General features: G+C 36.3%; 2 protein-coding genes across 2 annotated transcripts; both read right to left on the bottom strand.

The window, feature by feature from the left end:
* Nucleotides 1–4,493: 4,493 nt before the first annotated feature.
* Nucleotides 4,494–6,818, bottom strand: LOC145229511 (uncharacterized). The gene is made up of 4 exons (XM_080094863.1): nucleotides 6,617–6,818; nucleotides 6,306–6,558; nucleotides 5,866–5,905; nucleotides 4,494–5,402 (listed from the first exon to the last, which is right to left on the bottom strand). Exons 1-4 carry the CDS (start codon nucleotides 6,814–6,816, stop codon nucleotides 5,314–5,316), a joined length of 582 nt encoding a protein of 193 aa, XP_079950989.1. The 5' UTR covers nucleotides 6,817–6,818; the 3' UTR covers nucleotides 4,494–5,313.
* A 381-nt stretch (nucleotides 6,819–7,199) lies between these two features.
* On the bottom strand, nucleotides 7,200–8,717 carry LOC145229621 (uncharacterized). The gene is made up of 5 exons (XM_080094963.1): nucleotides 8,478–8,717; nucleotides 8,098–8,274; nucleotides 7,882–8,037; nucleotides 7,514–7,624; nucleotides 7,200–7,442 (listed from the first exon to the last, which is right to left on the bottom strand). The coding sequence occupies exons 1-5, from the start codon at nucleotides 8,637–8,639 to the stop codon at nucleotides 7,200–7,202; spliced, it is 849 nt and encodes a 282-aa protein (XP_079951089.1). The 5' UTR covers nucleotides 8,640–8,717.
* Nucleotides 8,718–12,843: the final 4,126 nt, after the last annotated feature.

Below are 12,843 nucleotides of genomic sequence, written 5' to 3'. Positions count from 1 at the left end.
ATCTTAAAAACACACTGTAAAATACATGTAAAACGTGATGACAAACTAAACACGAAACAAATTTTAAACATTTCTGTTTGGACAACAACGCTTGATTGGCGTCTGCATACTTGCAAAAGTACATAAATTGGAAAAAAGAGGGTTTAAAATCATGACAACAGAGCAAAGTTTGATATAAGTAAACGCACTATAAACGTAATTCTATACAATACAATCCAAACATAAAAATTCAAACGACGATTTGCGTCTGATAGATGATTTTAGACATAATCAAGCCCTTCTTAACCACATTTATAACCCTATAGGTTACACTTTTGCACTGTTAACATATATACACGTTTATATATTCTATTGTCACAAACATTCTATCTCAAAAAACGAACACAAACCAATTTTCAAACAAAAAAACAAAATAAGAGCAATAACCTTAGATGGCCGATTGTTTTTAGCCGTCCGAGGTTTTGAACATAAAGAATTAGCACCTTCAAGTGGCATATGTTTAATACGCATCCCATCTCAGCTGATCATTTACGTCTAGGGTGTAAAAGCGCCTGCTACCTCGGTAGTCCAGACTTTTCACAGTAATACAATCTCTAATTTTGACTAATTTTTCAGTGTTGTTTTCATAATCCGTTGCTTTGTTGTATACTTGCTTTGCTTTTTCCATGTATTTATTGCCTTCGGCGGTGCGAAGTTCTTTTTGGAACATTACTCCAAGCATTTCATAACATGTTCCAAATATTTTGTGCTTTTCCGCCTCCTCTTTCAATTCTCGTTTCATCATAGCAATGGCATCAAGCAAAGTTTCTTTTTCGCTTAAGTCTGAGAGTCTGGACTGAACTTTTGCAATGCTTATCATTGATGAAACTACAGCAAGACATTTTTTTGAAGGGTGATCAAACGAACAGTCGCAGAGTTTCTTTAAAACGGTTTGCATTAGTGGAACCACAAACTGTTTGGCAAACTTTTCCAAAAAGTTTTGTTTTTCCATCATAACCACAGTTTTACTTGAAATAGCTTTTATTGTCTTTTTAATTTTTACTGCAGTTGCTTCTTTGGATTGTGCCGCAATATAGTAAAACAAAATTGCTTCATAGATCTTGTTTTGTCTAGCCTTGCTGTCAGCAAAATGTTGGATTTCATCTGTGGTAACCAACTGAAGATTTTTATTGAACAACTTTAGCAGCTCCTCAGTTATTTCAGAAGCTTCTTTGTATCTTTTAACTCTCAGTAAAACCAAATAATAGTTGACCAAAAACGGAGCATCTCGCAAAGTCGTTCCCAACTGATACTTTTCTTCCAAAGCTTCATAGAGATCGACGTCTTGCGCCGTCTCTTTCAGTAATTTTAAATCTAGTAAAAAAATATCTAGAACTGTGAAAGCATGTCTAATGTGCAATTTTAACGTGCTTCTTTTTACAACGTTTTTATGTTTTGTGGATTTTTAATCTATTTTGATTCAACGATATTTTGTTTTGTCGCAGTGTCGCATTTTTTGTGTTTTGTCAAGTTAGTATTCCGGTGGAGCGTATCTCTGCGCCAGACGCCCCCCATGACAAAATGCAAGCAATAGGACACCTGAAATAACAGAACCAATACGACGGAAACGTGAGTTTATTATCAATGCAGAGTTACGATTACCTATATAAGGCGTTTTAATTTGCACCAATTTCTTTTTCGCAGCTTTGCGTGTATGTTTTCTTTATCTTTAATATTCAAAATAACCACTCTCAACGCAAATTTACTTTTGATCATTTTTGTTTTTAACGCTAGTCGGTTGATATCAGGACCATAGATAGTCCAATCAAACATGAAAACTTAATTTGTACCCAAATCGCTTTATTTGCTATATAAACCTTTGTTCTTATGGCTCATGGAAATTTGTAGCTTCAGTGGTGCACGTTTCACAAAAAACTGTGCTTGCAGCAACATTCGCTGTGATGGCACTGTACTCAAACTTAATATCATAAGAGAAATAAGAGATCGGGCCTCAAGCGATAAATTATGAACGCCGGATTAATTTAGGTATTATTGTCCACCAGTTCCTTTCACACCTTTCGGTGTTGGTACTTTTAAGTCAGTAGTTAAATTTGCCGTTAATAGTGAAATACATCAAAAAGAATTTTGCACCATTATGCAATTGGACAGTGTGTTTTGTCAACCTTGTTTGAATTCGAGGCAACATCTTTGAACATATTTGTTTACCTGTATCTTCAAACACTTTTCGCAAGCTTATATTGTCCGAGGAGTTCGCTGGACTTATCTGCTTAGCTGATTTAGAGATGCTTGCTACAAAAGCAAAAATGTTTGCTATTAATATTTACAGATAACAACAAGGGTACTGTTCTTCTTTGCGGTTTGTTTTTTATACAAGATCAAAACACAATTTCTCCAAAAAAAAACACAAATGTTTTTAAAAAAAAACTAAATTCTGCCTAAATCAAACGAACATACCCCTCTTCTTGGGCCGCTGTGCGCTTTTGAGAAGAAACTTTGCTGTTGATGAAAAAAAACACTTACACAATAATACAGTATAACTTAAAAACCGTAATTTTGGATGCAAATTCACATTATACCTTTTCTCTTTATAGTTTTGGTGACTGCCTCGGTATTCTGCAAACATTTTGTGATTAGTGACAACAATCAATTGGCATTTATTTCATTTAACTTACTCCTGAAATTGGTTGTTCTTCATTTTGTTTTAGCATTGCATTTTCATTCAACACAGTATCTGAAAACACGTAATTATTTTGTAAATTGCTACAGTGCTGATAGTCGTTGCAGTAATGTTGCATGGTTAGAATTAGTTCGCAGAGCATTTATGTTAAATATAACAAACAAAACGTTTTACTGACACCCAGTACCTTCTTCATTTTTCATGTCTAACTCGCGCTTTGGCAGGCTTGAATTGCGGTTTGTCTATGAAGAAATAAATAATGTCAATCGCAGCATAATAGTCGGTTTTATCTCTTTTTATCCCAAGCATCTACATATATATAATCTGCGACTACTGTAAAACCCGAACATATGTACACAGACGGTAGATAAAATCGTCATCACGCCAAGAGTCATGACTGCGTACAATTATCTTAAGTGTAACGCACTGGCTTGTAAGAATCACATGTATTTTTGCGCAGAAATACGACAAAAATGACAATAAAACACACATAACAAATCTTCATCAGTTTTGCTCTATTGCGCAGCTGCTCTGCTACCGTACAGCTTCCTATTTTTATGACGATATAATAAATTTTGTGTGCTGTTATATATCTTTCTATTTGATTTTACTACATGTCAAACATGTAGCTCTAAATTGTCGGTAGTTATTTTTTAGACAAAAAATAGTTTTTATTAAAGTTTTTGTCTGCCCATTCGACAGTCGCTTTAATCTTACCGATAAAATATACGGTAAAAGAAATATTGGTTAAGTTTTAATGTATCGATTGATTTCTTCTTGTAATATTTGCGCAATGAAGCGTTTGGCGAGATATAACTTATCTGTGCTATGTAAATACAAAATATTACAGAAACGTTGAGTTGAGTTTATCGTCATGAAAAATACCTAGAGAGGCTGTTAGAAATTGCGCGGATAAACTTTATGTACGGGCACGTTGTTTAAAGTATTTGCATTAGATATTTAATACGTCACACACTCTGTGGCGCCCCCCTGTGTAGCTATCTATGATATTTGACGTGGCAGTTGTTTTTTGTGTCGCTCTGTCTAGAAAGGAGCAGACGTGGATTTATAAACCGTATATTTTTCGTTTTAAAATGTCGCAACGTAATGTAGCCCTTCCTACCTAACCTAAAAGGCGTGTTAATGCTGAGACGTTATAATAGATTGTCCATTTCGTTAAGATACTTATGTCTGGGTTTATAAGAGTTTTAGCAAAGGGCACATATAAACAAAAGTGAAAATCTGTGCAAAAGCTTCAGATAAGGAAAGGCAAGTAGTGGTCTCTGAATAAGATCACCGTAGTAGTCTTGTTTTCTAAAAGTTTACACACCGCTAACTACAGGGCAAAAAATACAAAAAGTAACTTTTAAAATGTGGCCTGAATCAAAGCTTTAGGAGTTGTCGGTTTGAAGGTCAAGTTTAGTTTATCTAATGTTATCATTTTAATGGACTAAAGTGGTAAACAATTTCCTTTTAAATGTGGTCTAACCGCTAACAACAACGTGCGATTTGGAACAATTTCGTTTGTTTTAAGTGTTTATCATATGTTACGGAAGAACAATCGTGGTTAAAAATCACCCGGAATTACTAATAACCACGCCTGATCGACGTTGAGTTTTATCATGGATTCGTATGTTTACAAAATGTCTGCATCTAAAACAGTGTATGTAGAACAAGCGGAATTCAGGTTCACCTGTATTTTCACGAGGTCAAACTTAAACGTTGACTGCACTTGGGTGTAATGTTAAACTAGCCACATTTTTGCCTAAACTTTACACTGGTAAATGTAACTATTCCATGTGTAAATAGGGTTTTATTTGACAATTTATTTCAATAAGTAGGATTTGCGCTGGGTGTGACAAAATTGTGCGTCATAGTTTCTTATTCACTAATGAATATTATGGTAAAAATACTAAAGTTTTATTTATTAGAGTGCGAGGGTTTTGCCTTTGAAAGTTTTACTGAACAGCAGGTCTAAACAATACAGCCGACACTCAAGCATCAACAACACCAAGCTCTTGACCATAAAAGAAAAAAAAACATGCGGGAAGAGCAAGTGCCCTGTACTAGGATCAAAGTTATAATAACAAAAATATTAGCCTACTACTTCTACGGCCTGTGCAACGAATGGTAGTTAAGAGAACCAAACGCAATATTCATTTTTTTACACAGCAAACACACTGCACAAGGCATTGCGAAATGTGGTCAACACTATAAAAGTGTGCAATAGATATTTCTTCATTTCTGGAACGTAATTGCTGCCGTATGACGTTTGCCGCGCTAATAGCGATGTTAAAGAGCGGATGTGTTGCTAATAACCAACTATAAACACGCAAACTACGGTACAAAATGTTATACATACAGCACTTATTAAAAAAAGTTCGCGATGGTAATTGGTGGTGAACTCATCGTAAACGAGGCACGAAATGAATTGCCGAATACGCACTTACAGGTGCAAACAAAATACAACCTTGTGACATTGTTTGGCAACAAAACAAAATCGCAAAAGACGAAAGCTGCTGGTGAAAAACACGCTATAACTAGGCTACAATACAATATGTTTGACGATATATTGTTAATGGCTGAGATCTCCGTTGGTAGAATCAACATGGGAAACAAAGATATCAGTCGAAGACTTATTCAGGACCATAGTGATAGTTGTTTGTGATGTTGACGTTTTCGCCTCCAACAGCTCCTCCTGTCACATTTCCATTCAATCCAATATCTGGCGGACAAACAATAATAAAACTGTCTATCGCTTGGCTTAAATTGAAAAATTATTAGAATTGAGTCGTTTGGTAGGCAAATCACTATATTTCATATTTTTGATTTTAGTGCTACAAAAATTTTGGGAGGGGCCAAATGATTTGTTGTCTAATACAACTTTTTGCTAACGCTCGGCGTGCTTTTACCAAACACGTGACTTGCCAAACTGTGGTTCGACTGGATAGCCAAACGCTATATTGATTTATTCCATGTCTGCATAAATAAAAAAGCATGGATTTCGCCTTACAACTTGGTGACAAAAGTCATTTTTGGTAATAAATATATTCCTTTGATAGTTGAGAGACGAAACCACAATGATGAGGGACGACACTACACTAAATTAAAGTTTATCAATTTACAACTTTGAAAATTTGGGAGGTGCCATATGGCCCCTCTCTGGCTACGCCACTGCTACAACTTACTTTGTCCAAATCCCAACGAGCATGTTGAATGAACACGAGACTACAACAACAACGAACGAGTTAACATATAAAACTATGTTGGCTATACTAGCTGACAGAAATAAGTTACTTAAAGCCAATACAGTTAGACAATTAAGTTTGACAATTCAATATTACGTTCACATTATTTTAACATTACTAATTTGAAGACAGTTCTCATTGTTTGTAGAAATGAGCCCCTTTTGAATATCACCAACCACAAAATTCTGCTTTCAAAACGATATGAAAATCAAAAACCAGATGTTTTAGTTGAAACACTTCCCAACATAATACGATGATATGTTATTAACAGTTGGATATTGTGTTCTTAATCGCACTGATTTTTTTCATTTTTTATAAATCACTGAAAAACACCGAATCACAACCAAACTTATAAAAAAGAAACAAACATTGCACTTTACCCTTGTTGTGTGAGGAAAGGGGTTGGTAAAAAAACTTCCACTGCCATGTCGACCGTAAATTGATTTTCCCTTTAATGACTTTATGACTACATGGAATGTATAGTCACTTCCAAGTGGTTTTCGGCGATGAAGAACAATTTGTATCTGTGTATATGACTTAACAAAAAAGTTCTCAAGTCGCTGACAAGACATGGTGCATTCAATTTCTCTGGGACACTTTTCCAAACACAATTCCGCATCACTCGTTTTTGAACTGCACAAAAAAATGTGAGCTTTTCTGAGATTTTTCAGTTATATATTTTTTACCTTACCTAACCAGGATAGTGTCTCTCAAAACCTCTTCCGTATAAAATTGATCTTCATGACTGCTAGTGCTGTTGTATAATCCAATATTGTCAATCACTGATATTTTTAGCAACTTTTTGTCAGCACCTAGTTGATTGTCGTGTACGATTTTGCAAACCAATAGCTTTTCTTTTTTGCATCTAAAAAGTGATTTTAGAAAGTCCATTCGATACCTAAAAGTATTTGCAAGTATATGTTAGTGAAAGGTACTTGGGTCCATATATAAAACAGAATTATTGGTTATGTTAGTCGATTTAGGAAATGCCGATCAGTTGAATTGGCAAAACTGAACTATGAACGGCAGTTAAAATCCCTGAAGAGATCTCTTATAGAATTACTTTTCACGGCAAATTCGAAAATTATTATCACAGATTATTGCAATTGTCGACATTTACCACGTTTTTCTCCTTATTTCGCGAAGGTATGTTATCAAGTACAAAAAAAAGGGTTGATGCCATGACACAAGAAGGGACAAAGAGTATACAGAATCTTTTTCTGGTTTAAGCGCGGGTGCCTTTCTTGGAATTTTTGGTTGGTTTCTTTTTCGTTTTATTTTTTATTTTGCTTGCGAGTAGTTTGACGCAAAGGAATGCGAGAGTTCACAAAGCATTTTGGCGTTATTTGGCGCAGCAAAGACAACAATAGAACACGTTTGTCGATACACAAAACACGACTGAGTGAAAAACATTCATACCATGTAAAGTGCGTAGTTGTAAACTGGTGGTGATGTTCATTTTTGTGAACCAACGTCCCAACATCTTCCCATTTCAAACCGTCGTTGCTGCATTTTATCTGTAAAAGCAAATTACGAACTGTTAGCGTTAACTATAAAAAATCGCTTTAAATTATTTTTTTTTACTTACCACTACAGGCTGTGGTTGATCGCATATAAAGCAATTGGGCAGAGATATGGATATTTCCTTTTGGAAGTTTGTATTGTAAGGTCTGCATTCCAACGTCGGGGAGATTTGATCCTAAGAAATGTAAGCTACTGTGAGGTCCAAATTTAGTAAAAATGCGTACAAAAAAACGTTCGTAATGCAGTTAGTTGACCATAACGTCGTAATTTGCATTACTGTACTTTTTTTGTTTAATCATGTGCAGTAGTACTACTGTCGCATAAATGACGACCCCAATCGAATATACTCATAGCAGCTCTATATTTGTTAAAGCCAGTATGTCACCTAAAATGAACCAGTTTTCGTGAGTATGTCTATAAAATTTTGCTTACGGAATTGTCTTCCGTTCCGTAGTAGGAGGTGACGTGAAGAGACACCTCCTTATCAGTGGCACCTGTGGGTATTTTAACACGGCATCCAACCACATTTAGTTCTGCTCCGGCGGTTCCACATTTCTCGGACGTGTCGTTAATGAAATCAAACGTGCGCTAAAATTACAAATGACGGTACCTACATTTGTCTATTAACTGCATCTGGTTATGACTTACTCGTTTTCTCAGAGCTACCAATACTTTTTCCATTTTTTTCTTTCCAGATTTTGTAATTCCCCAACCCCAAGATTCACGTGCTGTTGTTTCGTATTCTTTGATGTTGTACAGACAAGATGCAATCGCGTCCATTCCTCTGTTTCCAATGGCATTACCACCCAAAAGCAGTGAACCTATCTGTTTGTTAAGCATTGTTTGTTAAGTGTTATTTTAGCCTACGTCCAAATTGGGCTCTTAAATCACGGGGTCACAATGTTCTACTTTTTGTTTAATAAATTTGCTTAGAACATTACGTGTGTGTCTTTGGTTACACAGAGTTTGCATTAATCTTCTATCTTAAACCCTGGAACAGCCTGTGAGACATGTACATCACAACTTACCTCTTCTGTTTGTTCACAGACTGCTGACGCTAACCCTATCGCTCCATCGCTTTTGCATCCGCACCTGCTCAAGTCAATTTCATCGACTTTGTGCAAACAACTCGATGTGTGTATAATTCCTTCATTTCCCAAATCGTTTCCGCTCAAAATCAACTTTTCCATCTATTTAAGTATAGGTTATTTACAAACAGTGTACATTTTTGTTAACATGTTTATGAAATAATTACTGAAATGATAGTACGCCAGGCGTAGTAAAGGCGTAATACCAAATCAACAGGTCACCGAGCTTTTACCATATGGCAAGGTGTATGAGGCTCTAAAAATCTAGCCTGTGGTGGGATTCGAAACCACGACAGGAGTCTTTCCGGGACTCGCGCTGTACCAACTGAGCTATCAGGCTCAGTGAAGAATCCGCCGAAAGTTGAATCACAATCACCGTAGCCTGCCTCATATGCTGCACATTTCAGTTTCGTAGTTGGGGATCGCCAGATCGATCAGTAAACAGTTGACTTTAGACATAGATGAATAGCTGGGATAAGCCCTGAAGCGTCGATGCCAACCAGCGATCTGCAGCGATCACCGCAGGTCTGCATCGACGTATTACTGAAATGTTTCGTTTTACCTAAAGTCAGTCTTGCACAGACTCAATGTTTACTTACTCTGTGTGGCATTGCACAAATAGAAGTTGCAATGACTTGTGCACCTTTGCACGTAACATGGCAGTTACTCAAATCCAATTGCTTGAGATTAAACAAGCATTCCGAAACACTGAAAGCTCCTTCATCTGATAAAGGATTTCCAGCGATATTCAATCCACACATCTGTTAGACATGTTTGGTAGGTTTTGATTAGGTTTGGTCGATTAACCACATAAACGTTTTTGATGGTCAAATTAACAACCGCCTTTTGCTGTTGTATATGTCAATATTCTGCTAATCGTGGTTTACATCATAGGACCCTCAAATAATCACGATAAATAAAGATTAGAAAATAACTCTAGAGAAAAATGTCGGGAGTTGTATCAAAACATTTTCGGAACACTATCATCTTTCGTATGACTGGTTAAAGGTTTTCCAAAGTTATATATGCGCATAAATTTACTTTGCACAAAGAAGTGCCCTACCCGAAATTTCCGTTTGATGACAGATTCACAAAAGTTTGTGGCCCCAACTTTCGTTATTTCGCAACCTTCGACATCCAGTCGCTCGATTTGATGAGCACTGTTTGCCAGGAATTTTATTCCATCGTCGTATATATTGTTTCCCGTCAAATTTAGTTCTTTCAACTTAAAAACAGCAGATACGGCGCATAAATATGGCGTTTTCAACTTTCAGTTATGTAAATCTACATTATTTTTCTGTAAATTGATGGTTCTGTGCCTCGAACTCCAGCTCACACAGAAAACACATGCTGATCTGCTCTTGATGTAAACAAGAAACAAAGGTATCCACTTTTATTCGTATTTGATCTTTGTGGCTGTTTGTGATTTTGGCGACAATTGGTGCAAGTTTAGGATTTAGTAGCCCGAATAAGAATCTAAAAAATCCCCTTTCTTCTTTGTCACTTTTTGTATCCCGATTCTGGCACAGAGAAACTAGATGCTCCATCAATATTTGAAACTTGTTGATTGGCAGCATTTGAAGTGCGTAGAGCGCGGCAAAGTATTGCTTCCATTCGTTGTTTCGAAATGTAGGTGGATTTGATTTGAGAATTGATATTTTGAAACCTGCCGAATCATCTTGGTATTGTTCGCAAAAATTGTCAAGCTTTCTGCACTTGCCAGATGCTGGAATTGGCAATGATAGATCCTTGGCTAAAACTAAATCCCATGCAAATGCCATGATGTGTTCTAAATTTGAGAAAATATCTTTCTGCATGATCTCAAGCAGGACCGTTAATATTTCGGTTTGGGTAGTAAAATCATTGTTTGGCAGTTTACAAACCACATACGCAGTGACTTCTTGGAAGAATTCATTGTCGCACAACTGATCAAGTACTGGATTTTCTTTCAAAAACTGTGTAAATAATTCTTGTCTTTCGTTTTTATCAGCCATTTTATTGTATCATGCGATAGACTGATATTGTCTGAATCTATAGGGTTGCAGCTGCAATGCACAACAGTGTCGACGTTTTAAATCCCCCAGTCCTCTTTTGGACCACACACCTCAATGTTACCTTCGCATAAGGGACTAATTATAACTTTATTGATTTGCTTTCTGCTAATGTACACATAACTGTATAATGCCTTACTACCTTCTTAGCAACAGCTACTAATATTTGCCTCCACAAAACCAGCCAAATGTAAAATTGTCAAAGTGCCTGTTCTTTCCACATTTTAATAACTGAAATGAGCTTGTTTGCGTAAAGTTTGTTTTGATGGCTGACAACTGACGGACAATGCCAATGGGAGTAATTGAACACAAAAGTATTTTGATCACAAAGAATTTGACAAAAGACATGAGGCTTTTTCCCAAATCACGTTTGTGTATATTTGAGTTGGGAAACTTACGTTATGTTGTATTTCAAAATAACTTTTATATGAAATCAAGGGGATTTTTGAGATCTTACGAACAATTTGCAACACATACTGCTGACTGGTGGTGGTGGTGGTGGTGATTGGCATAAACGTTCGATAAATTTGGACTTTTGTCACTCGTCGGGGTATATTTGTTCTGCTCATATACAACACAACTGTTTTTTTTTACTAATTTTCGTGAAAAATGTATCAAATGGTATATAGTTAGCGAAATCTGTTGCAGTGAAATGAAGGAATATTTGCACTTCATTATTTTTAATGCCTGTGAAGCATAAAATAACTATTTTCAATCGTCACCTTTTAAGGCAAGTGATGTGGGGCAAATACAAGCATCCTGAAAATCTAACCGTTTTAACATTGCCCTGCGATCGCTATATACTTAGTCAAATAGGCTTCTGAAATTTTTGGCTTAAAACTGAATAATCGTGACCGGCATGCTCTAGCTAGCTGCATTAAGATTAATCTTTGCAAATTTGCAAATTGCAACAACAGGAACTTTTCTTTTAGCTACTTTGCCTATATACCGACAGAAAACATCGGGTTTGAAATCGAAGTCATCCTGGGTTCGAACCACATAAAAGAACACAAAAAAGAAAACAATACTGGTACCAAACGGCTCTCAGTGTTCTGTCTGCAATATCCATTATATTTACTGTTCGGATGCCCTGTTTAGATAGGGCACCTGTTTTAGACGAACTTCTTTTGTACTTTTCCTATCCAAACCGTACCTTCATGACTAACGCGCCTGTACAATGGATAAGGAAAAATAGACATAACCACGGGCGTCACGCGTTGAACTTGAAATACTTGCTTGTGGTTTAGAATAATATTTTGAAAACTGATTTTCAGCAAATCAGCTGTTGCTGTCAGACGTACTGTACTACCGGAGTGATAAATAATGCACTAAACCAGGTACCAGTTTGAGCAATAACTTTGATAGCTCCTTTTTAATTTTTTTAAGCTGCAACGATTAAAGAGTAGGTGTCAACCAACCTTTTTATAAATTGGGTCGGATAATTTGAATTATGACGCGGGTTCGCCATCGGCTCCACGTTTTTCCGCAACAGTATTTGAAGTTAGATGATGTCGCTGTTAAATTGCACTCTTGGTCTGACCTACAGAATTTTGCGCTCAGTTTAAATTAGTTGATTTACCACATGAACTGATAAGAGTGGATTGTGAACTTTATGTACGGGCACGTTGTTTAAAGTATTTGCATTAGATATTTAATACGTCACACACTCTGTGGCGCCCCCCTGTGTAGCTATCTATGATATTTGACGTGGCAGTTGTTTTTTGTGTCGCTCTGTCTAGAAAGGAGCAGACGTGGATTTATAAACCGTATATTTTTCGTTTTAAAATGTCGCAACGTAATGTAGCCCTTCCTACCTAACCTAAAAGGCGTGTTAATGCTGAGACGTTATAATAGATTGTCCATTTCGTTAAGATACTTATGTCTGGGTTTATAAGAGTTTTAGCAAAGGGCACATATAAACAAAAGTGAAAATCTGTGCAAAAGCTTCAGATAAGGAAAGGCAAGTAGTGGTATCTGAATAAGATCACCGTAGTAGTCTTGTTTTCTAAAAGTTTACACACCGCTAACTACAGGGCAAAAAATACAAAAAGTAACTTTTAAAATGTGGCCTGAATCAAAGCTTTAGGAGTTGTCGGTTTGAAGGTCAAGTTTAGTTTATCTAATGTTATCATTTTAATGGACTAAAGTGGTAAACAATTTCCTTTTAAATGTGGTCTAACCGCTAACAACAACGTGCGATTTGGAACAATTTCGTTTGTTTTAAGTGTTTATCATATGTTACGGAAGAACAATCG

The sequence above is a fragment of the Phallusia mammillata genome, chromosome 5 (assembly GCF_965637545.1).
Source record: "Phallusia mammillata chromosome 5, kaPhaMamm4.hap1.1, whole genome shotgun sequence".
Lineage (NCBI taxonomy): Eukaryota > Metazoa > Chordata > Ascidiacea > Phlebobranchia > Ascidiidae > Phallusia > Phallusia mammillata.
Note: the sequence above shows the minus strand (reverse complement) of the source record. Positions and strands in the feature narration are given on the sequence as shown.